General features: G+C 35.7%; 1 protein-coding gene across 4 annotated transcripts in view; it reads left to right on the top strand.

The window, feature by feature from the left end:
* Nab1 (NGFI-A binding protein 1) overlaps positions 1–26891 on the top strand; it is a 52702-nt gene that overhangs the window by 12971 nt on the left and 12840 nt on the right. For all 4 annotated transcript variants that reach the window (XM_071618977.1, XM_027925019.2, XM_027925018.3 and 1 more), the window contains 2 exons: positions 16244–16377; positions 19110–19161. In XM_071618977.1, the coding sequence (XP_071475078.1) occupies positions 16244–16377; positions 19110–19161 (186 nt within the window). The remainder of the gene's footprint in view (positions 1–16243; positions 16378–19109; positions 19162–26891) is intronic.

The following is a 26891-nucleotide window of genomic DNA, read 5'->3' as shown; positions in this document are numbered from 1 at the left end:
TGGAGGAAGGATTTCCATCGCACGAGGATCAGCTACGGGGACTCAAACGCGAGAGGTTTGTCGCACGGAGGGTAACACTGCTTATTCAGCAAATCGCCCCGCGGCTAGAATCTGCAGCGTGCGCTGGGATAGAGACGCAGGGTTACAGCGCTGCAGTTTCTGCCAGCCACGCAAGCACCATACTCAGGGCTGAATTCTGGGTTCGAGACAGGGGAAGGAAGCGGTCCATCTTGGTTCTCCACACCGGTCAGACCACAGAGGAGGCCAGCAGCCACCATGTTGGTAAACTGACGTCACCACCCCTGTTTTCGACTGACTGCAGCTCATTCAGCCATAGAACAGGTAATTTCAGGCTGCAATTCGCCTGCGGCTTGCAGACAGATTGCTAGGGCTCAGCGCCTGGGTGCTTCTTAGAACCTGATCTTATCGGAGTGAATACCGAGCGCGGGGCGGCCGAGTTCCGGCTCCCGGAACCGCCCTGGCCCAGGGCTGCTGAGCCTCCGGAGGCTGCTTCTTGGACCCTGCTCCTACCAGAGCATACAACAAGCACTAAGCAGCCGAATTATGGCTCCCGGAACTTCCCTGGCCCGGGGCTAGGAGCCCGCAGAAACTGCTTCTCGGTCCGGGTCCTGCTGAGGGCCGGTCAGGACTCACCCGGTGCTTTGGTTGCCCGGCAAGGGGAACGAAATGCTGCCATTCGCATAGGATACCAACATGGCAGAGATCTGATGTCTGCAGAAAGCGGCAGAGGAGGGAACTTCATCAATACCAGTGGTGACATAAGCAGTTGGTCTCCTGGTAGGGGGGGTGAGGCACAGTCACCTGAGTCTCCTCAATTTGTCGTCAAGCCAGAGGGAAGGAGCCGGGCCGCCGCCAGCGCCCGGAGCAGGCCCAGCGGCTCGCCAGCGTGGTGACCACGTGACCCCAATTGGAGAGGGGGCGGAGCGGAGCCGCCACCCGCAACCGCAAGGTGGGCAGACCCGCGACCCAGTGGTACATGGGCGTGGTAGGAGGGGCAGGGCAGAGCCGCGGTTCGCGCTGTGACGAAAGAGCGTGCAAGGTAAACAGACCTGTGACAGCCTGGCGGGTCAGGCCCAGTGGCCTGCCAGTGTGGTACACACGTCACCCCAACTGGAGTAGGGGCAGAGCAGATCCTTCTCCCACGCCCGGATCAGGCCCTGCCGGTGTGGTGGTCACGTGACCCCAATTGGAGTGGGGGGCGGAGCGGAACCGCCACCCGTGCCCGCAGGGTGAGCAGACCAGTGATCAACCTGCAGATCAGGCCCAGGGGTCCGCAGGCGTGGTAGGAGGGGCAGGGCAGATCCGCCGCCCGCGCCTCCAAGGTAGGCAGACCTACAACAGACCGGCGGATCAGGCCCAGGAGCCTGCCGGCGTGGTACAAACACCACCCTAATTGGAGTAGTGGCAGAGCAGAGTCGCCGCCCGTGCCAGGAACAGGCCCAGCGTCCTGCAGGCGGGTTAGTTACGACACCCCAATTGGAGTAGGGGCAGAGCAGAGCCTCCACCCGTGCCGAAAGGTGGGCAGATCTGCGAACGACCAGTGGGACAGGCCCAGTGGCCTGCCGGTACGACAGACACGTCACCCCATTTGCAGTAGGGGCAGAGTAGAGCCGCCGCCCGCGCCTGCAGGGTAGGCAAACCTGCAACCGACCGGCGGATCAGGCCCGGTGGCCTGCCGGCGTGGTACACTCGTCACCCCAATTGGAGTACGGGCAGAACAGAGCCGCCGCCAGCTCCCAGAACAGGCCCAGTGACCTGCCGGCGTGGTAGCCACGACACCCCAATTGGAATAAGGAGAGAGCAGAGCCGCCGCCCGCACCTGCAGGGAAGATACGCAAGCAGTATGAAAAGACAAGGAAAGACAGGACCACAAGCAATGCAGGTCAACGCAACTTTAGAAGAGGTAACAGCTGCAGCAGATGGAATGTCAGATAAAGAATTCAGGATATACATGCTTCAGATGATCTGGAGTATCAAGGAAGACATTAAACAGCAAAATCAGACAATGAAAGATCACTTCGACAAAGAATTACGCAAACAAATCCAGGAAGCAAAGGATCAACTATACAGGGAGATAGAGGTTATAAAAAACAAACAATCAGAAATCCTAGAAATGCAGGAAGCAATAAACCAACTTAAAAACTCAATGGAGAATACTACCAGCAGAGTAGAACACTTAGAAGATAGAACATCAGACAATGAAGACAAAGTATTTCAACTGGAAAAGAACATAGACAGCTCAGCAAGACTGTTAAGAAACCATGAGCAGAACATCCAAGAAATATGGGATAACATTAAGAGACCAAACTTAAGAGTCATTGGGATACAGGAAGGTACAGAGCTCCAAACCAAAGGAATGAGAAGTCTATTCAATGAAATAATACAAGAAAACTTCCCAGACTTGAAGAATGAGACAGAATCCCAAATCCTAGAAGCCTACAGGACGCCGAATGTGCAAAATCATAAGAGATCCACACCTAGACACATTATAATGAAGATGCCCAACATACAGAATAAGGAGAGAATTTTAAAAGCTACAAGAGAAAGGAAGCAGATTACATTTAGGGGTAAGCCAATCAGGATAACAGCTGATCTTTCAACACAGACTCTGAAAGCTAGAAGATCCTGGAATAACATATTTCAAACACTGAAAGAAAATGGGTTCCAACCAAGAATTGTGTATCCAGCGAAATTAAGCTTCAGGATGGAGGATGAAATTAAAACCTTCCACGATAAACAAAAGTTTAAAGAATTCGCAGCTAGAAAACCATCTCTTCAAAACATCCTCGCCAAAGCATTACAGGAAGAGGAAATGGAAAATAATAATGAAAACCAACAGTGGGAGGTAGGACAGTAAAGGGGGGGGGGGGAATAATCAAAGAGGAAAACAAACCATGTTTAGTAACAGAAATAAACAAATATGGCTGGAAGAACAACCCATATCTCAATAATAACCCTAAATGTTAATGGCTTAAACTCACCAATTAAGAGACACAGGCTAGTAGAATGGATCACAAAACAAGACCCAACAATATGCTGCCTACAGGAGACGCATTTGATAGGAAAAGACATACATAGGCTGAAGGTGAAAGGTTGGGAAAAATCATATCACTCATATGGACTTCGGAAACAAGCAGGAGTGTCCATACTCATATCAAATAAAATAGATTTCAAGCCAAAGTTAATCAAAAGAGATAAAGAGGGACACTACATACTGCTTAAGGGAACCATACACCAACAAGACATAACAATCATAAATATTTATGCCCCAAACAATGGTGCAGCTATGTTCGTCAAACAAACTCTTCTCAAGTTCAAGAGTCTAATAGACCACCATACAATAATCATGGGAGACTTCAACACACCTCTCTCGCCACTGGACAGATCTTCCAAACAAAAGTTGAATAAGGAAACTATAGAACTCAATAACACTATTAATAACCTAGACCTAATTGACATATATAGAATATACCACCCAACATCAAGCAGTTACACTTTTTTCTCAGCAGCACATGGATCCTTCTCAAAAATAGACCATATATTATGTCACAGGGCAACTCTTAGACAATATAAAGGAGTAGAGATAATACCATGCATCTTATCTGATCATAATGGAATGAAACTGAAAATCAACGATAAAAGAAGGAAGGAAAAAGCATACGTCACTTGGAGAATGAACAATAGGTTACTGAATGATCAATGGGTTATAGAAGACATCAAGAAGGAAATTAAAAAATTCTTAGAGATAAATGAAAACACAGACACAACATATCGGAATCTATGGGACACATTGAAAGCAGTTCTAAGAGGAAAATTCATTGCTTGGAGTTCATTCCTTAAAAAAAGAAAAAACCAACAAATAAATGATCTCATACTTTATCTCAAAATCCTTGAAAAAGAAGAGCAAAACAACAGCAAAAGAAGTAGAAGGCAAGAAATAATTAAAATCAGAGCTGAAATTAATGAAATCGAAACAAAAGAAACAATTGAAAAAATTGACAAAACTAAAAGTTGGTTCTTTGAAAAAATAAACAAAATCGACAGACCCTTAGCGATGCTAGCGAAGAGAAGAAGAGAGAGAACTCAAATTACTAGCATACGGGATGAAAAAGGCAATATCACAACAGACACTTCAGAAATACAGAAGATAATCAAAAACTATTTTGAATCCTTATACTCCAACAAATTAGAAGATAGTGAAGGCATAGATAAATTTCTTAAGTCATATGATCTGCCCAGATTGAGTCAGGAGGATATAGACAACCTAAACAGACCAATATCAATTGAGGAAATAGAAGAAACCATCAAAAGACTACCAACTAAGAAAAGCCCAGGTCCAGATGGGTATACAGCAGAATTTTACAAAACCTTTAAAGAAGAACTAATACCAATACTTTTCAAGCTACTTCAGGAAATAGAAAAGGAGGGAGAACTTCCAAATTCATTCTATGAGGCCAACATCACCCTGATTCCTAAACCAGACAAAGACACTTCAAAGAAAGAAAACTACAGACCAATATCTCTAATGAACCTAGATGCAAAAATCCTCAATAAAATTCTGGCGAATCGGATACAAAAACATATCAAAAAAATTGTACACCATGATCAAGTAGGATTCATCCCTGGGATGCAAGGCTGGTTCAATATACGGAAATCAATAAATGTTATTCACCACATCAATAGACTTAAAAATAAGAACCATATGATCATCTCGATAGATGCGGAAAAAGCATTTGACAAAGTACAGCATCCCTTTATGTTCAAAACTCTAGAAAAACTAGGGATAACAGGAACATACCTCAATATTGTAAAAGCAATCTATGCTAAGCCTCAGGCTAGCATCATTCTGAATGGAGAAAAACTGAAGGCATTCCCTCTAAAATCTGGAACTAGACAGGGACGCCCTGTCTCTCCACTTCTGTTCAACATAGTTCTCGAAACGCTGGCCAGAGCAATTAGACAGACGAAAGAAATTAAAGGCATAAAAATAGGAAAAGAAGAACTTAAATTATCACTATTTGCAGATGATATGATTCTGTACCTAGCAGACCCAAAAGGCTCTACAAAGAAACTATTAGAGCTAATAAATGAATTCAGCAAAGTGGCAGGATATAAAATCAACACGCATAAATCAAAGGCATTCCTGTATATCAGCGACAAATCCTCTGAAATGGAAATGAGGACAACCACTCCATTCACAATATCTTCAAAAAAAATAAAATACTTGGGAATCAACCTAACAAAAGAGGTGAAAGACTTATACAATGAAAACTACAGAACCCTAAAGAGAGAAATAGAAGAAGATCTTAGAAGATGGAAAAATATACCCTGTTCATGGATAGGCAGAACTAACATCATCAAAATGGCGATATTACCAAAAGTTCTCTATAGGTTTAATGCAATGCCAATCAAAATCCCAACGGCATTTCTTGTAGAAATAGAGAAAGCAATCATGAAATTCATATGGAAAAATAAAAGACCCAGAATAGCAAAAACAATGCTAAGCAGGAAGTGTGAATCAGGCGGTATAGTGATACCAGACTTCAAACTATACTACAGAGCAATAGTAACAAAAACAGCATGGTACTGGTACCAAAACAGGCGGGTGGACCAATGGTACAGAATAGAGGACACAGAAACCAATCCACAAAACTACAACTATCTTATATTTGATAAAGGGGCTAAAAGCATGCAATGGAGGAAGGATAGCATCTTCAACAAATGGTGCTGGGAAAACTGGAAATCCATATGCAACAAAATGAAACTGAATCCCTTTCTCTCGCCATGCACAAAAGTGAATTCAAAATGGATCAGGGAGCTTGATATCAAATCAGAGACGCGCCGTCTGATAGAAGAAAAAGTTGGCTACGATCTACAGTCGGTGGGGTCGGGCTCCAAATTCCTCAATAGGACACCCATAGCACAAAAGTTAATAACTAGAATCAACAAATGGGACTTACTCAAACTAAAAAGTTTTTTCTCAGCAAAAGAAACAGTAAGAGAGGTAAATAGGGAGCCTACACCCTGGGAACAAATCTTTACTCCTCACACTTCAGATAGAGCCCAATATCCAGAGTATACAAAGAACTCAAAAAATTAGACAATAAGAAAACAAACAACCCAATCAACAAATGGGCCAAGGACCTGAACAGACACTTCTCAGAGGAGGACATACAGTCAATCAACAAGTACATGAAAAAATGCTCAACATCTCTAGCTGTCAGAGAAATGCAAATCAAAACCACCCTAAGATACCATCTCACTCCAGTAAGATTGGCAGCCATTAGGAAGTCAAACAACAACAAGTGCTGGCGAGCATGTGGGGAAAAGGGTACACTTGTACATTGCTGGTGGGACTGCAGATTGGTGCAGCCAATTTGGAAAGCAGTATGGAGATTTCTTGGAAAGCTGGGAATGGAGCCACCATTTGACACAGCTATTCCCCTTCTTGGTCTATTCCCTAAAGACCTAAAAAGAGCATGCTACAGGGACACTGCTACATCGATGTTCATAGCAGCACAGTTCACAATAGCAAGATTGTGGAACCAACCTAGATGCCCTTCAATAGACGAATGGATAAAAAAAATGTGGCATTTATACACAATGGAGTATTACTCTGCATTAAAAAATGACAAAATCATAGAATTTACAGGGAAATGGATGGCATTAGAGCAGATTATGCTAAGTGAAGCTAGCCAATCCCTAAAAAACAAATGCCAAATGTCTTCTTTGATATAAGGAGAGTAACTAAGAACAGTGTAGGGACGAAGAGCAGGAGAAGAAGATTAACATTTAACAGGGATGAGAGGTGGGAGGGAAAGGGAGAGAGAAGGAAAATTGCATGGTAATGGAAGGAGACCCTCAGGGTTATACAGTGGAGGAGGTAGAGAGAGAGGAGGGGAGGGGAGGGGAGAGGTGGTGAGGGGGGAGGGGGGAGGATGGGAAAGGCAGTGGAGCACAACAGACACTAGTATGGCAATTTGTAAATCAATGGATGTGTAACTGATGTGATTCTGCAATCTGTGTATGGGGTGAAGGTGGGAGTTCATAACCCACTTGAATCAAAGTGTGGAATATGATATGTCAAGAAATTTGTAATGTTTTGAACAACCCACAATAAAAAATTAAAAAAAAAAAAAAAAAAAAAAAGATTACTCAAAACAATCCAGTCAGTCTCACTATAAAAAGTCCCCTCTGCTCCGTGTGTGTGTGTGTGTGTGTGTGTGTGTGTGTGTGTTTTGGTACCAGGGAATAAACCAGGGGCACTTAACCACTGAGTCACAACTCCAGCCCTTTTTTATTTTTTATTTTGAGACAGGTCTCAGGTTCTCACTAAGTTGTTTAGCACCTAAGTTGCTTTGAACTTTTGGTCCTCCTGCTTCAGCCTTCTAAGCCACTAGGATTGCAGGTATATGACATCAGGCCTAGCAAAAAATTCTATTTTAAAAAATACTTTAAAAGTTATTTTTACACTTGGCTTTTGGTAGGGGGCTCTTTGCTTGTTTAGATAAATAAGTACAGGTGATATTTAAGTAATGAGACCATCCTGGGTTTCCTGAAATAAGGGAACACTCAAAATGAATGCCAGTAGGCTGAGATGTGGAGGTGGGGTCTTTGAAAAATGTGGCTTATGTTTTCAAGATTTAACTTAGACCACTGGTTACTTATGACTCAAGTTTGTGAATCTAGTCCAATAATATAGGATAGGTGTTTATGAATCAGTAAGCTTTTTAAAACTAGTAACTTTTTAAGACTTTGGATAAAATTATAAAATCCTGAGGGAATTTAAAGAAAGTATTAAGTGTAACTTTGAGGTATTATAAAAATTTCTCATATTTTCATTTATTTGAATCAGAAAAACTTTTGTTTGTTTTTCTAAATTCCTTAAGATTAAAAAATGTTGCTAGTTTGCCTTCAACTTCCAAACAAGGAAATGTATGACTTAATTCACTGTTGGCTTAATCCCACTGTCCTGAGAATTTTCTTTATAGAAACTCTATGGATACTGTTTTTTATTTTTCAAGACAAAGCAACTATATGTAGGTGTGGATGGAAATTATCTACATCTGAAATTTTTTTTTAATTCCCCTAAGTTCCTGTGATTTTTTTCTTATAAACTTTTTATATTTATTTCCAAATGTATCATATACTGTTTAGGAAAGAATTATCATGTTAAGCATTTAAGCATTAATCATGTTAAATGCTTAATTTTTTTTTTTTAATTTGGTAGCTGTAGATGGACTGAATGCCTTTACTTTGTTTATTTATTTTTATGTGGTGCTGAGGATTGAACCCAGTGCTTCATGCATGCTAGGCAAGTGCTTTGCTACTGAACTACAGTCCCCAGTCCCTAAACCCTGTTTTTTTAAAAACTGAAGTTTTTTTAAACTGAAGTTTAGGACCTGGCTAGACATAGTCTGGTTTATAGGAGTCAGACCATGAAGTTAGTGTCAGAGGATTTAGAACCACACAAGTAGTTGGTGTGGGACAAGTAGGACAAATGTACCCAGATGTAGTACTATAAAGAATTTCCAACACCTAGAATATTTTATTTATCCAAAGAGATGTTAGCAGACAGTAGATGCTAAACTAGGCTAAACAGTATGCCTCAGGTCTTCAGAGAGAGAAATGGTTGGGAACAACAAGGTAGTAAAGAATATATATCTCTTGAAATTATATAGGAACTGGGCTGCACACTGGTTACCAAGACAAGGACCCAGGCCCATAAAATAAACAATGAAGCCACGCTTAGGTTGATTGCCATTGTAATGTTGAGAAGTCAAGGCTGAGATGTTTCAGAGAAAGTTAAGTTTGAGCTTTGAGAGAAAAGGAGTACAGAATCTGGTAGACCCAAAGACTGAAAAACATTATTAATAAGTTTTGATGCTGTTTTCTGAATTCTCGGCTTAGAATTGAGAGTTTTTAGCATCTAATACTTCAAAAGAAATGTTGGGCATTTCCTTCTAATTATTATTATTATTATTATTATATTTATTTATTTATTTTTTGTTCAGGGATTTCAATCCAGGGACACTTAACCACTGAGCCACATCCCCAGGCCTTCTAAAACTTTTTGTTTTGAGACAGGGTCTTGCTAAATTGCTTAGGAACTTGCTAAGTTGCTCAGGCCAGTGATTTATTTTTTAAATATTTTTAGTCGTAGATGAACATAATACCTTTATTTTGTTATTTAGTTTTTTTATGTGGTGCTGGGGATGGAACCCAGTGCATCATATGTGCTAGACTGCTAGGTAAGCGCTCTACCACTGAACCACAACCCTAGCCCAGGCCAGTGATTTTTAAAGTAAGTTATAGGACTACTAAGGTACTCTTGTTTCTTAAATCACTTGATAAATTTACAGTTTTTCTTACAATATGTCCGTTTCATCTGTTTTCAAACTTGCTGGCTTGAAAGTTGTTTATGGTTTTTAAGAACTAACTGTGTCTGTGAATCTGTCTTTTTTTTACCCCTGGATCAACCTTGACAGAGGATTCTCAATTTTATTTTATTTTTTTCAGATATCTGCAAACTAGTATCTGTTTTTGTAAATAAATTCTTTTTGTGGTTCTGGGGATTGAATTCAGGGCCTTGTGCAGGTGGGGCTAGCATTCTACCAACTGGGCTATATCCCCAGCCTGTAAATAAACTTTTATTGAAACACATGCCATGCCTATTTATGTATTGTCTATGGTTGCCTTTAAACTATAATGACAGAATTGAGTAGTTGTGACATAAACTAGACTGTGAAGCCTAAAATATTTACTCTTTGGCCTTTTATAGAACCATCCTCCCAACTCCTGATCTTTATGAAGAAGCGACTTTTAACTTCGTATTACTGATATTTCTGGTTGTGCTATGTGTTTGTTTTACTTTCCTGTATTTTATTGTTCTAGCTTAAGTTGGGTATTTAGTTCATCAGTTCTATCATTCTTATATTTTTTTAAAATTTTTAGTTGTAGATGGACACCATTCCTTCATTTTATTTATTTATGTGGTGCTGAGGATTGAACTCAGTGCCTCATACATGTGAGCCAAGTGCTGTACCACTGAGCTACAATCCTAGCCCCTTATATGTTTAATATAAGCAAGCAAAATTATAAATGTTGATTTAGTCTTATTCCCACCAAAGTTTTATATGAGGTTATCTTGTTATTTTTTAGTTCTGATTATTTTTTGTTTTATGATTTCTTTTCTGACCTATGAGTTATTTAGAAGTGTTCTTCATTTCCAAATCGAAGTGTCCCTGCCTCCATTATTTTTTGTAATGTTTCCTAATCGAATTACATTTTGCTCTGGGGAGCATAGTTTTCATGATGCCAGCTCTTTAAAATTTTTTAAGATTTTAATTACGATCCAGTATGTAGTCAGTGTTTTTGATATATATGGAATGGTATCTTTGACATTTGTTGGTGGAGTCTTCTCTGTGTGTCTGTTTTAATAAGCTTATTGACTTTGTTATTCAAATCTCCTATATTCTTACTTATTTTGGGGGGGAGCTACTTGCTATATCAGTAAATAAGAGTTGTGTTTTAAAATGTAGTGTGTTAGTGGAGTTGTCTTTTTTTCTTTTTGCATTGTGTAGTCATTTTATTAATCATTTAATGCATTTTGCTATAAAGTCCATTGTTTGATATTGCAAATACAATATATAAATATATTAGGTCTCTTAATAATTGCCTGTTACATCTTTTTATCATTGTTTTATGCTATGCTTTTCTGAATTCATGTTTTCTATTGTATCTCCTATAAATACCAGTGGTTGAATTTTAAGGAATCCAGTCTAACAATCTTTTTGTTTTTTAACTTAGAAAATTTGGTCATGTAAGCATGTTAGACTGGATTCCTTAAAATTCAACCACTGGTATTTATAGGAGATACAATAGAAAACATGAATTCAGAAAAGCATAGCATAAAACAATGATAAAAAGATGTAACAAGCAAAGTGTGAAAGATGATATATCAAGAACTATGTAATGTTTTGAACAACCAACAATAAAAAAAATAAAATTAAAAAAAAAAAAAAAAAGACAAAGCAACAGAAAAAAAAAAAAAGAAAATTTGGTCTATTTACATTTACTATAATTACTAATATTTTGGATTAATTTCCATTATTTTATTAGTTTTTCTCTACTTCTTCCTCCCTCCACCACACACACATACTTTATATATCTCAAATTTATCATCTAGGACTAGTTTCCTTCTGTCTCAGGTGGATTTAATTTAACTGATTTCTAAATGAAATCAGTAGGATTTAAAATTTTTCTTAATGAAATTCTATTGGTGAAAATCACTCTGATCTTCTCTACCCCACCAGAAAATATCTTTATTTTGCTTTCTTTCTTAATTACTGTTTATACAAGGTAAATTTTATATTGTCTATGGTTTTTCACAGATACCATTTTATTGGCTTTCAACTTTGTTTAGAAGTTAGTGGTTATTCTGTTATTTATTGTCTGTTTTTTAAATTTTCTATTTGTTTCTGCCCCAATTTCTTTCTTTTGTCCTCTCTGATTATTAATTTTACTATATTGCTTTTTAGTTCCATTTAGTCACATTTTGTCCTATCACCTCAGATGGGGAACACATAAAAACGTATAGTAGATAATATATAATTGTATAATAATAAAAAGGATACAATTATAATAGTTATAATAATACTAGTTAATATAATAACATATAAGCCGTAAATTATTATTTCCAACCTATTTTAATGCACCTGTGTCAATTTCATTAAAATACGTACGGAATTGAAAACTTGAATGTAATGGGGTAAATCAAGTTTTTGAGGGTCTGATTCACCTGTTTTTCTACTAGTTTTCACTTTTGATGCCTATTTTATGATTTCTGTCTATGAACTTATATTTCTTGGTACTTTAACTGTGGGACTGTTTAGAAGCCTGGGAAGAAAGTGAACTTCCTTAGAGGTTGTTTGCTTTTATTTCTACCAGGCAACTGGAGACACTACAACTCTAGGACTTTGAGAAAATAAATTCTCATTGTACTTATTGTGAGTTAAGGCCATAGATCTATATAAAGGTGGGTTTGTTTTTATGAAATCTCAAGAGCATACTTTCTGTTCTGTTAGCACCAAAGTTCAAGACAGGTAATTTTCCTTGTACTCCTCTGGGGCTACAGACGATTTTCTTATTCACCCATACATTGGTGTTCAGTGCTTTGAGGTTTGAGTTTTATTGAAGAGCTGTGGACTTTGCCTTTTTGTCTTTTCTCACATTCCCCAGCCTCAGGCTATGAAGTTTGAAGCTGAGGTTCATCCAGTTTAGCACTTGTATTTAACTTCCTCCTTTGAGATACTGTCCTTGTTCTTTTTTGGCCTTATTCTTTTTCCAGCATTTAAGATGTTTTTCCCCACCCCTATTTTATTCAACATTTTTGGTTGTTTCTTTGAAAGGGGATGCAGCAGTAATGGTACCTAGCTCTCTGAATACTAGAAGTAGGAAGTCCTGATTGCCTTTTTTTTTTAATTAGTTGCTCAAAACATTACAATGATCTTGCATATCATATATTATACATTTGATTCAAATGGGGTATGAATTTTTATTTTTCCCACATGTACAGATTGCAGGATCACATTGGTTATACAGTCACGTTTATACATGCTACTATATTAGTGTCTGTTGTATTCTGCTGATTGCCTTTTGAACTCCCTATCACACAGCATTTACACAGTATTTTTGTGCCAACAATACTTAATCTAGAATTATCATTTGATTAAGATTATAAATTTTAACTAATAATAAAATTTTTTCTTAGAATTAGTTACCTTCCTTTCTGAAAATAAAGACATCTGTGGTTCAGTTTTTAGGTCCAGTCATAAATCATACAAAGCTAACTTTAAAAAGTCTTTTACAAGATGATACAAATGGAATTTTGGTATTTTGGGCCATGAAAAGAGGAAGTAGGAAAAATAAGTAAAACAATAAGGGAGAATATTTTGTTACTTTATACTTTAATAAAATAAGAATATTGGCATTTTTGAAAAGCTAGCATGGTGCTACAGCTGGTAACTACTACTACTGTGTTGGAGTGTTTTTATTATTTTTTCAAATATATTATTGATTGTTAATTAACCACTAGGGGCCATGAAATCTAGATAACTTTTTTTTTTTTTTTTTTTTTTAGGGAGATACTTTATAAGTCAGTTTCTTCTTACTACTTGAAAGTGAGCTAAAATTATTTCTCCAGCCTTAATTTTCTACCAAAAGTTTCCTGAAGTAGGGAGATTTCAGGCTAGTTTTTCAGTCTGTGGAGCATGAATGCAGTGACAGTGAATGTGTTTCTTTTTTTTTTTTTTTCCCTCCTGGTAAGATGATGGAAGGCATACTAGAAGATTATGTTAAAAAGTTGTTTTTTGTGGCTGTGCATAGCTGATACTTCTGAAATGTTGTTAATTCAGAAGTTTTCATAGTAATCTAGATTTACAAGTACAAAAAGCAATTTGAGAAGGGTCTTCAAGATCATTGGAGCTACTACCATGCTGAAATTGCAGTGTACTTAGGATGTCATTCTTTAAAGTATATTTTACTTTTAGCTCCAATAATATTGCACCTTTCAAAAGAACTTAGGAAAGGAATTGATCTTTGATGGTTCTTTGGGAGGAGGGGAGAAGGCTGAAAATAGATTTCTTCCTTCAGTTACACTTTTATATTCAGCTACAAGCTTAAAATAGGAAGCCTGGTCTTATTATAACTTTGCTGTCAGTAGCCAAATTAATTGTCTCAGAACAAACCAGTACAGATTATAGTTGGAAATTTAAGGATAAAGATGTTAGATACTATATCATGCCATTTACCATAACACATTCTAGGTGGATTATTTACTTAAGTGAAAGGTTTTAACTATTAGATTAAGTATAGGAGAACATCTATGTATTGTTTAGGTGGAAAGAGTATTTCTAAGCATGGCACCCAAGGCAAAAACTATAATAAGGCTAATGCCAGACTGAGGTGGGAGGCACCATATATGATGGAGAATTAATAATTAATACTCCTAATACATTAAATAATTCCTGAAGTCTGAAATTCGTAAGAAAATGAAACAGACATTATAAACTTTAATAATTCATGATTTCATACATGTACTTTGGATAATGATGTCCATCACATTTCACCATCACTTCTAACCCCCTGCCCCCTCTCTTCCCGCCCCCTTCTGCCCTATCTAGATTTCCTTTATTCCTCCCATGTTCCCCATCCCTACCCCACTATGAGTCAGTTACTTTATATCAGAGAAAACATTTGGCATTAGGTTTTTTGGAATTGGATAACTTCAGTTAGCATTATCTTCTCCATCTCCATCCATTTACCTGCAAATGCCATGATTTTATTCTCTTTTATTGCTGAGTAATATTCCATTGTGTATATATGCCACATTTTTTTTAACCATTTGTCTACTGAAGGGCATCTAGGTTGGTTCCACAGTTTAGCTATTGTGAATTACAATTGTAATAAGAATTGTAATGCATTCAGCTGTTGTTTATTTAAAAAATAAAATCAATTAGAAAGACAAACAAAAAAGAAAATTAAACAGACAAATTTCTTAAGCAAGCAGATTTTAAAATAAGTCAAAACCATAACAAAAAATTCAGTTTTATAGTCAAATAAATGCAAATTATAACCAAATGATATTGGTAAACTTTAAAAAGATAATAACCAGTGTTGGGCAAGATTCTAAGAATGGGCTCTTCATAAAATTGTAGTATGATGTAGAATAACTTTTCTAAGGAGTAATTTGGTGAAAGGCATAAGTTTCTTAAAATTTAGTTCTATGACCTAACAAGTCTATGTCAAAAAATAATTAGATATATGTGAAAAAATGTATATTTAAGAATACCCTATGTAACTGTGTTTGTAGTATACTGAAAACGAAGGTAGTTTAATTTCTGGAGTGAGATTGTTCAAATAATGTATTATTCTTTCCTATAATGGGGTATTATATGACTAGTGAAAAATTATATTATAAAGTACTTTAAAATTTATTTATTCATCAACAAATATTGAGCATCCAGTGCACACTAGATGTATCTGGCAAGTCTCTGCCTTAATATATGATTAAAATATAGCATACATTAAGTGAAAAAAGAATATTGCAAATCTGTATTTACATATATACTTAAGTTTATATTGTGTACTGAGAAATATTATTAGTCTATATTAAAATATCAGTAGTCATTCTAGATGGAAAGATCACATGCTTGGTTTATTTTCTTCACTTGTATATTTTCAAAAAATTTAAATAAGAAAAATTATTATCAATAAAGGTGGAATGCCTGGAGAAAAAATGAATATCTGATTTTCTTTTCTTTAATGAAAGGAAAACAAGACTGACACTGACAACTTGTGCCAGGTGTGTTTCCTCATTTCTTGTTAGAGTCCTTTATAGTAGTGCTATCCTCCCATTTGTCTCTTAAAAGGCTCTGAGCAATTTTTGCTTGTCCAAAGTCACAGAGCTGGTAAGTGATGAAGCAGGACTATATCTGAGTAAATGACAGAATTTTATAGTTTAAAGAATTAAAGGTTTTGAGTTTAGGATGACATTTACTATTTTAGTTTAAGGTGTTTGGTCAACTAGCGGCTCTCTTGGCAGTGTCTAAAAATTATTGAATCATGGAAAGGTAGAATTAGATTACTCTTACTAGCGATTAGTCTCCAAGACCTTGATTTTTCCAGGATAGCCCTAATTTTTGATAATTTTGTTATACTTAGGTGATTTGATTATAAGTTTAACTCAAATCATTTAATTTTGAATCTAAGAATTTTCATTTCAGTTCACACTTAAAAATGCTTTTTAACTTTTAGTTAGGAAAGTATTTTCACCATATCATATTATTAAATCCTTTGGTTTTTCATCAGAAAAAATGAGATGTGAGTTATATAATATTCTTTACTTTTTCAAATTATCCATAAACTCCATTTAGCCTCCCTCTCCCCCCTGCAAAAAAAAAAGAGAGAAGAAGAAAAAGAAAACATATAAATAAGTTAAGTAAAACCATGATGACTATTTTGAATAGTTTGGGCTCTGCAAAATGGTAAATAAGTTGGTTTTCTTCCAAAATTTGGCAATTGGAGTGACCATCCTGATTTTTTTGTGAATATTGTTTCATTATACAGTGATATGAAATATTTATATTCTTTAGTGATACCTTTTATGCATCAATGAAATATAAATGCTTATGATTTTTATAACTTTATTTTGGATATCTAGCTCACTGTTAATGAAGCAGCTGCCCAACTCTGTGTGAAAGATAATGCCCTGCTTACAAGAAGAGATGAACTTTTTGCTCTGGCTAGGCAGATTTCTCGAGAAGTCACCTATAAATATACTTACAGAACCACCAAGTAAGTGTTAACTAATTGACGGTATTTTTGCATTGCCTGATAGAAGTGGTTTGAAACACCATCCATTGATTGAATATGAGCATTTTTGAAAAGATGAAAGTATGATTATGATGGTTTTTCAAAACACTGTTGTTTAAATTACTTTATAATTAAATTTAATCTTTTAACTTGCACATAAAAAGATAAAAATTGTGCATATTAAGAAGTACCTTATGATCATTATATGTTTAAATCAAGCATTTATCATTTTTTAATGATGAAAACATTTAAAATCATTTTATTTTTCGAAATACATAGTACATAATTGTTATTCGTGTATTCATAATTGTGTCTATCACCCTACTGTGTAAATAAACACCAGAACTTTTTTCTTCTAACAAAGTGATTTTTGTTGTTTTGTTTAATTCTCCTCTTGTCTTCCTTTCTTTTGAAAGACATAGTTTCCCGGTATGTTAATGTTGTTCTTACAGGTAGTTTAAACATTTTTCTCATACTTATTTTGGGTTTGGGGATGTTGATGCGATTCAGAAAAACTTTTTAGACTTATTTGCATACCTACAACTACATGAACTTTTTGAACTCTCTGAGGAAACAAAGTGATTCCTTTTGCAAGGTGCTTGCAGTCTTGAGATTGCCTGAATGTAAAAAAAGACTATAGACTAGTATTTTAAGGGAGATACTTTTAACAAATTGAATATAAAATGTGAGTTTGAAATAAAAAACATAAAGTTGAAAAGAATGATGATTTCAAAATTTATTGTAAACACACCATATTCTTCTTTATCTTATCTTCACTTTAGTCTCTAAGCATTGTCTGTAGGTGTAGGATCATTTTTATTTTGTTCACTTGGTACTGCCAGTTCATTGTTTGCTTGTCTCTGTGGATGCAAATGAACACTTGTATTAGAGTAACTCTGGTTGTTTGTTAAATTCACATCCTGAACACCCTTCCCAGCCTTAATAAGTCAATCTGTGGAGATGGATCCTTGAAATTTTAAGTTTTTACAGGTATTGCAAATGATTATTGTACATACTGAAGTTTAAAGTTTACTACTATATTATAGGCATTTGCTGTCATTTACCATTGTTTTCTCAAACTCACAGTGGCTTCATTTTCTGCCCTATCTGGGCATCTACATATTTGCCAACATATAGTAAGTAAAATTATATAGAGTAACAGGATAAGAATATACAGCAATATGGGATTATTTCCAAGATTTTTTTTGAAGTTGGATAATCAAAAACTGATTTTAGTGATTTTTTCATTTTCAGTGCTGCATTATACAAAACTTCGAGTATTTTATTTAGATGATTTTCTTTAATCAAAATAATACATATATATGATGTAAGAAGTCATATAGTACACAAGGTTTATCATGAAACAACAGTTCCTGTCCTCTGCCACCTTCCCATTTCACGCCATAGAAGCAACTGCCTTCAATAATGTTAGCTGGTTTTTGTATATTTTTTAAGTTAAATCTATTTTATTATACTTTTTTCTTAAATATTTATTTTTTAGTTTTAGGTGGACACATTATCTTTATTTTTTATTTTTATGTGGTGTTGAGGATCGAACCCGGCATCCCGTGCATGCCAGGCAAGTGCGCTACTGCTTGAACCACATCCTCAGCCCCAGTTAAATCTATTTTAAATATATTAATACTTTAATATAATTTAGAAGCCCAAACTATAAAAAGATAGTAAAAAAAAAGATTCACTTCCATTCCGGACTCTTACTCTATTCTAACCTTCCCCAATCTAGGAATTTTAATTGTTTTATTTTCATCCTTCCAGTTTGTTTATGCATTTGTAAACAAATACCAGTAATGCTATCTTTTCACCTCTTTTTTTTAAATAAAAGCATATATCTACAATGTTCTTTATTTTGCCTTTATTTAACTTAACATAAGAGAACTGTCTATATTAGTACATACACACACACACACACACATATATATTCCTTATTTTTTTACAGCTGTAGGCATTAATTATGTGAATGTACCATTTAATTGGTCCAGTGCCCTACTAATGTACACTTGAGTTGTTTTGGGTCTTCTTTTATTAGAAATAATAACATTATAACACCATACATATTTTGTTGATTGTGAAATATATTTTTTTTCACGTTTTCACATCTTTTATATTAAGGTATTAACAGTTGAAGACTATCCATAGTTTAGTTGGCAAGAATATTTCAGGGTGGTATATGAAATAATTGTATATCCTAGAATTGAAGAAGTGACATTTCATATATGTGTTTCTACCTCTGGGATAGATTCCCAGCAGAGAGATTTCTGAGTTAAGAGTAAGTACATCTGTAGTGTCAGTAGATAAACAAAATGCACTTTAATCTCATATAACCTTAAGCATTCATCTTAAATGGTCATTTTTTTTCTTTAATTATTTGTACTGAGTCATAAAAGGATGTCCTCTATTTAAAAAAAATTTTTGGTATATAATCATCATGAAATATTTATTGAGTGCTTTTTCTGTATACATGTATACATTTTAACTTGAAATATGAAATAATGTTGTCTATATATTCTCTTAATATTAATTTGAAAATGATGAAAAATCTTTTTTTCATTATTTGAATGTTTGATATAAGTATGTCATTTCTTATATTGGGGCTTCAAGATTATGTGTTTTGGGAGAAGGTTCTAGACTAAGATGCCTTAGGAATGAAATTTCTTATCTTCTGAAGTTTTTCTCTTCTCTCCCCTTCCCCTTAGGTCAAAATGTGGTGAAAGAGATGAATTATCCCCAAAGAGAATTAAAGTAGAGGTATGATTACATGTAATGTTTTCAAATACTATTAATGTTTACTTTTGTTTTAAGATGCTTAAAAATAGAGTTTTACTAGTTCAGACTCCCCCCCAAAAAAAGGTGGTTCTAAAAAAATGCACTGAAAAACAATATATAATTTTGTTACTCTGAAGTATCTATAGTATTTTGAACTAGCAAATGAAGCAAATTTTTAAAAGGAGACTATATTGTCTACATTGATGTCCATTCAGTTTATCAAAGGATGCAAAAAATTTGTGTCTTACAGATTTAAAACTCTTTGTGGGTTAAACAATTACTTTTATAATCTTCCTTATATCATTAGTCATCAAATACATTCAGAAGAGCTGACTTTTTAGTTTTTTTATATTAACTATCTGAGGAAAATAATTCAGTAGTTGCAAATCATAGAAACTTTACTGTAATTAATGGCTTTTGTAAAGGACCATGGTTGAGACTTCTTATTTTAGACTTGCAAGTGGTAAGGCGGGAATTAAGCAACAAGAATGTATTTTCTTCTTAGGGCTCTCAGAAGTATAGAATGGTTTCGGAACTATTGTTCTGAAAATCTAGTCTACAGCAGAATGGAAATTTGAAGTCAGATGGCTCCGTCTTTCTTCCTTTTTTATGGGATTTTGTGCACTCTTAGCCATCATATTTTAATTTCAAGTTAAAGCAAGTGAGTTATGCTTGACTGCCCTAAATTTCTATCATAACCTAATATTTTTATGGCAATGATCCTTTATTTATATCAAAGCCAGAATTATTCTATAAAAACATGCATTTCTCTCTTGCTTAAATCTCCCCAGTGGCTTTCTCATGTATTTAGAATAAAATCTAAACTATTCTGGAGGTGTCTAAGATCCTATATGATCTGACTCTAGCTTGCTTCTCTTACTATGTTTGCTTCTATATTTTTCTACTCTCTCTTGTGTTCTAGCTATGCTGATCGCTGTTGTGTTCCTGGATTGTGCCAATCTGTTTGTGTTTCAGCACTCTCCTTTGTCTTGCCTCCTTATTTTCTCTAAGCAGCTGTATGTTGCATCTGAGTTTCTACTGACTTCCCTGCCTCCCTTTCTGAAGGAGTTCCTGAACTGCAAAAATCATACTCAGGCTATTATGGGTTTTTTGCTGGCTTTCATAGCACTTACTACTGTTTGGTGGAATGGTTACGTGTTTGTGTTTAATTTAGTATCATTTGTGTCATTGGATGAGAACAGGGCTCTTTTCTTGTGTGTCCACTACGTATACTCAGTTTGCAACAATGCCTTGCACTTAATAAAATCTGTTGGATGAAATAATGAATAGCTGTGGACAAGCACCTTCAATTTCTAAAAACTATCCTAAAGCAATAGTTAACAAAGAAGGGAAGTATTTTGTTCCCCAAAGGGCACGTCTTTTAAAAAGTTGTTTTCATGCTTGTCATATATTCACTGTTAGCTGTGGAGTAATGTTTAAGACAAGTTAATCTCAAATGCCTGTCAGAAAATTTGTTGAAATTGTCTAAAAGATTACATTGAAAGATAAACCAGTGTAACAGTTTTATCCTATTGCACCCTGGGATGAGAGTTAAGAGATCTCTGTGCACTTAGCTGTTAATGACTTATTGCTGCTGTCAGAGAAGGAAGGTGAACATAGTAAACTTGTTGCTGCTAAGGTCTGTGCCGTCGGATAATTTAAAGGAAGGAAGTATTAATCCTACTTAGTGGCCAGGAAGAATAGTCATCTGCTAGACTAGAAATACATCTACATCAGTTTTTTAGTATTGACCTTCAGTGTGATTGTGATTCAGGCTGCTCTCACACTTAAGCCCTGCTTTCCCTTTTTATCTAGCCATAGAGATCATTATTGAACACTGAAATTTGTAGTCTTGAATGGTTTAAGCTGCTTTTTTTTTTAGTTGTTGATGAGTCTTTATTTTATTTATTTTTATGAGGTGCTGAGGATCGAACCCAGTGTCTCACACATGCTAGGCAAGTGCTCTACCACTGTGCTACAACCCCCAGCCCTGCTGTTTTTATTTGACTGTATTTAGTCTTATTCTCTCAGCAGCCCTGATCTGAAATTTAAGCAAATGGTTTCTTACAGTGTTTTGAGTTTCTTATTAGAAGTCGAGAGTGTTGGGTTATAGCATTAGATGTGAACTTTCTATTCCTTTGAAACATTCCACTAGAGAGCATTCAGATATCATTACATATGATGTTTGTTGTTTTATTAGAGTTCACAAAGCCACTTGAACAGTTCTGGATTCAAATTTAAATAATCAGTGTTTCCTTTTCCTGTGAATAACAATTCTATTCCTTCCTAAATAAGACATGTAACTAATCAGTATCAAATTTCTTGCATTCTTCTATAAACACTGTACTCTTGATTTTGTTTCCAACATATAAAGGCTTTAGCTTTGAATTTAGGACAGTGATTCACTTTTAGTTGTAGTTTTGCTTTTAATTTTGTTTTGTTTTTGCCTAGTTTTTCAAAAGAATTTATGAGTCATCAGTATCTCTTTAAAAGTGTCTTTTGTGTGTGTGTGTGTGTATGTGTGTGTGTGTGTGTGTGTGTGTGTGTATAACGTATATAGTGTAATCTTTTTCAAAATGTGCAGTCTTGGTTTAAACCCTTGTCTAAATTCTCTAGTACCTAAGAGTTTTAGGTACTAGAGTTGATCATTTGATTCTGGAAGCTAATAATGAGGTGTAGCTAGTGTTGGCTATAAAGGTTTCTACTGTTTTATGACTTCTCACTGAATGTGAGTGGTTTATTTATGTCTATCTCCTATGTGACTAATGAGGAGAAGGAAACTTTCTGACATGAGAAGGGATATGTGTAGGGTTTTACTGAAGAGGTATTTGAACTGGGTTTTAAAGGGACAGAGGATTTAAGAAGTTAGGGATACCCTTGGGGGTTTGGGGTAGTGTTAACACCAAAAGTAAACTTAAACTATCATGGACAATATACAGAGGTAAGAAAATACCAGGTATGTTTAGAGACAATAAGTAGAATAGTTTGTTTAGATATGTAATTGACATAGGATACCACATAGATAAAACTAGAAAGATTTTAGAACTTTTGAAATACTTTTATTTCATTTTACTGCTTGTTTTTTGATTCTCAGCTTATTATTATTTTTTAAAGAAAATAATATGACAGATTCCTAATTACTAGGTCCAAATTGAAACAAGTTCTTCTATAATCTGTCAACAACCAGTAAGCATACATGCCAAGTTGCTCATTTTTTCATCTTAAAAAGATAATCTTTACAGTAAACAAAAATAAATGCAATGTTCAGTAGGTAAAATAGAAATGATATCAAAATAATATATAAGGGAAAAATAAAAATTTTCTTGCTTGCTATTATCAGTGCATTAAAATACACAAGTAAAAGTAATGTATTGTTCAAGTTCAGTATAATATTTCCTTGTTATATTTCCCTGGTCTGTAATTGAAGAGTTGGGTGGAGTGAAGCTTTAAAAATACTTCTCTGATTTTTCTTCCTGGAAAGCACTTATGTTGTATGTTTTTCTCTCTTGAGGACAGCTACTGTTTGATTTTTGTCTTTTTAATATTAGTATTAAATATTAGTATACATTGTATAGAAGTGCTCAGGATAACCTGTTGTCTTTAAATACTGCTCTTCCTTACAGGGTATTTTAGACATTTTAAAAAATAGAGTCTTTGATCTTTATTTCTTTAATTCCTATAGTAAATGAGATAGCCACAAAGGAGAGAGAGGGAAAAAAAAAAAAAAGATAGCCTGCTAGCTTGTGTAGGGTTTATGGAAACTACCACTTGTAGAGAACTTCTAGGGAAAGTACCTCTTCATCCTTATGTGTTAGTTACTAAGGCTTGGGAACACTTCTGCCCAGAATAGATGAGCAGCTTGTGTGAATCCATTTTAAGCCTAAGTGAAAACAAAGTATGTGTATTCTTATTCTTTTTTATCAGGGACTCCAAATCTTGTTGTGGGGCAGTTATAAAAACAATTACTTTTTATTCACTGTTATGTGCCATGCTCTGCTAGGCATTGAAATTTATTATCACAAAACTTCTTTTCTGTCCTCTATAAAAGCTTTATGATTTTTCATTTTACAGCCAATACTGACCCAGAAAGGTCCAGTAACTTACCCAAGTTGTCACCTTGCTATCCAGTAGCAGAATTAGGGTTTCCAAACTTTGTTTCACTTCTCAACTTCAAAGGAAAGCCACCTTTCTAGGTAATAATGAGTATTCACAAAGTACCTCAGGTATGCAAAAAAACACTATTGGGTTTGGACCTGTCTAGGGTATGAAGGGCAAGTACACATAGAGGACTAGTGGTCTCTGAAGAAGAGGAGGAATGGCAGTTATTATTTTCTAATCCAGGGAAGCTTATGTAGTAAACATCTGTAAGTTTTGAGTAGAAAATTTTAACAATGTAAATGACAAAATGCATTATATATAAGCTATATGATTTGCTCATTGTTTAGAATGAATAAAAACTGTGTTAGGAAGATATAGTAAATCAAGAAAAAATAGTCCAATTGATTTATACACTCCCTATGACAGAACATTTTTAAGATGGCTTGACAGCTAGTTAAAGGAATAAAAAATGAAGAGCCAGAGACCATGACTCTCTTGTTTTATTCTAAATTTTTTTAAAAATTTAGTTAAAAGTAGATTTAGTTGGTGCCTTTTTCAATAACAAGTGCCATGAATAAACTCATTACCTCCAGTTTTTCAAGGAGCATCTTAGAAGGGATGAATGGTATGTAAAGCCACCAGTCTCAGGACTGGTGATGGCAGCTGACTAAATGAACTAATACTTGGTTCATATCTCATCAGTAAGTTTTCTTCACTTATTGGAATTGCTAGAAATAAGGCAGAGATGGGAGGTGACAGCTTTTTTGACTCTGGGGTTAGGGGAGCAAGCAGTTAGAGACAGCCAGATGATAGAAATGAAATTTGTTAATAGAACCCAGAAAGAGAACTGGGGATTGAAGAAAGACTTAGAGGAAACATCTGCTAGTAGGTTCCAGTAGGGCGGGGGTGGGGCTGTGAGAAGCAGGAGGGAAGAGGGTCAGAATATCCACCTACGCTGTTACTAAGCTTGTTGGGAAAAAAAAAAAAAAGCTGGTCTGATTTGATGAAGACTCTTCTCTCTGGATCAGAAAAACAGAAGCTTTACAATCTGCTATTCATACAGAAAGTATGAGTAGAAAAAAGGAAAATGCACATGTGGCGTTGAGAACATCTGCTGTAACAAGTCATTTAAAGATAGTTAAGTAGTTACTTTAAAGCAACTTGCTGGTGGTGTTTGGTGGAAAAGATGAGGAGAGTGAGGGTAGAGACCAATGGTGTGAGAGTAATTAGGTCACAAACAGCATTCCATCCTATATCTTTTATTTTCTCAGTGCTGAGACCTAAACTCTCATCATGATTAATGGCAGCAGCCAAGAATATGACATGGAGATAAATTGCTCATAGCATGGTACAGCTGGTGCCTGAGGAAAAAACGCTTAAAATTAAAGTCCTGCACCGAACATAATGTGAAAGAGACCAGTTTCTTGGGAATGTTCTCATTTTTATTTATTTACTTAGTTTTTGATAGACCTTATTTTATTTATTTATATGCAGTGCTGAAAATCCAACCAGGGACTCAAAACATGCTAGGCAAGTACTCTACATTGAGCCACAACCCTAGCCCCTCTCACTTTTATTTCTAAGTCACATATTTTGAATAGCTTAAGCCTCCTATACATCTCATGAAGTAATAGCTACTCAGTCCTAGTTTTCCCATCTAAGATGAACTGTCAAGACTGGAGGAAAAAATGAAATAGATTAAGGTACTGATTGTGGATATTATTGGTTACTTGGATATTGTAATTTATGATTCATTGTAAGCTATTATTTCTCTTTATTAATGATTGAGCAGTACACATTTTCGAAAAACTATCACATGCAGAGTTTGGAGTTCCACTCTTCCAACCTCTCAGTATTCTCTTAGCTGAATAATCCTGACAGTAGTAATACCATATATTTGTATGGCACAATTTGCCATTTGTGCTGCTGTTGAATCATTACAAATCTCCCCTGGGCAGGGGGTGGGGTAATCCCCCCTTAAAAGTTGGGACCAGTTGAAAATGAAGTTAATTTTATTTCCTGAGACCACACATCTGGTACTAACATGCAAGCTCTTCAAAAATAGTATTGAGATATTGAAACATTTGGGGGTTTCTGGCTGGGTACACTCTGCTCAGAGACTGCTGATGATCTAGTAACTCCACAGTCTGGATTTCCAACCCTGATTTTGCCCTAAGCTCCAAATTCATTATGCCTATTTAGCTGGAATATATGTGTGTGTGTATGTATATATGTCTCACCAGCCTTTATATTCAGTATGTCCCTAATTGAATTAGTTGATTTTTTTCACCTCACCTCAAACCCCCTGGCCCAGAGTTTCATATTGTAGCAGACATTGCTACCAGACTCCCAGTTGCCTAATCTCAGGGATTTATTTCTTTGCCACATCTGCTACTGTTCAGGACTAGGGTGCTATTCTCCAACTCCATCATAGCCCTCTAACCAGTCTCCCTACCACCATCTTTGCCACCATCACATACAGCCTGGCCTTTCTTAAGTGCAGATTTTACACTTTCTTCTCTAAGACTTTTAATCACTTCTTTTTGCATTTAAGATAAAACCTAAAATTTTATATATATATATTGTAGGTGGATACAGTGCCTTTATTTTATTTATTTATTTTTTCAATGGACCTTTATTTTACTTACTTACATGTGGTTCTGAGACTTGAACCCAGAGCCTCACATGTGTGAAGTATGCACTCTACAACTGAGCTACAACTCCAGCCCCTAAAATTCTTAATGTAGCTTAAAAGTTCTCACCAGATTGTCTCTAGGTTTTTATCTAAGCTGCTCTCTTTCTAGAAAACTCTCTTCCTTCAAGTCTTAACCTTGACATCATGCCCTCTAAGGAGCCTACTCTGCCATAGTGCCTGAGCTGGGCCCCAGATCTCTGTCTGTTTCCCTCTCAAGACTGTTTGTTAAGAAAGCAGAAAGTGTGTCTCTTTTTACCATTGTACCCCATGTCAGCAGTGTGTGAACCAGTTACATGGCATTTTTGTTGAGTCAATAAGCATGTTTCTAGATTTCCAGAGTGCTTTTCACTAAAACAGTCCCTGACAAATATGCTCAACATTCTCTTGCTGGTTTTAGTATGAAATATCTAGTTCATATGAAATATCTATTCATACTCATTCTAAGATGTCCACACTATGGAAATATCGCTAAAATTTATCCATTTTCCTCTGTATGATAGAGAGATAATATATCACTATAGCATGATGTTTTCTTTACTCCAACTAAATCTGGTGGCTTTTTGGATAATCTGAGTAAATATAAGTAACAAATATTTAGTAGGAAATACTTATGTGCCATGCATTGTGGCAAGTATTTTTCATATACTATTTGTTAGGTACTATTGCTATTTTATAGATGAAAAAACAAACAGGTGAAATAGTCTGCCCTGTATCTCAGAAATAGGTAGTAGAATTGGGTTTCGAACTCAGCATAAGTCATACATTTAAAGCCACCTCTTATAAAACAGAGCAGTAACATCAAAAAACAAACCTGTAAAGAACTCAAAAATCTTAACACCAAAAAAGCCAAATAACCCAATCAATAAATGGGACAAGGAACTAAATAGACACTTCTCAGAAGCTGATATACAATCAACTC

The sequence above is a fragment of the Marmota flaviventris genome, chromosome 11, assembly GCF_047511675.1.
Source record: "Marmota flaviventris isolate mMarFla1 chromosome 11, mMarFla1.hap1, whole genome shotgun sequence".
Lineage (NCBI taxonomy): Eukaryota > Metazoa > Chordata > Mammalia > Rodentia > Sciuridae > Marmota > Marmota flaviventris.
The sequence above is the reverse complement of the archived record's forward strand: the minus strand, read 5'-3'. Positions and strand labels throughout refer to the sequence as shown.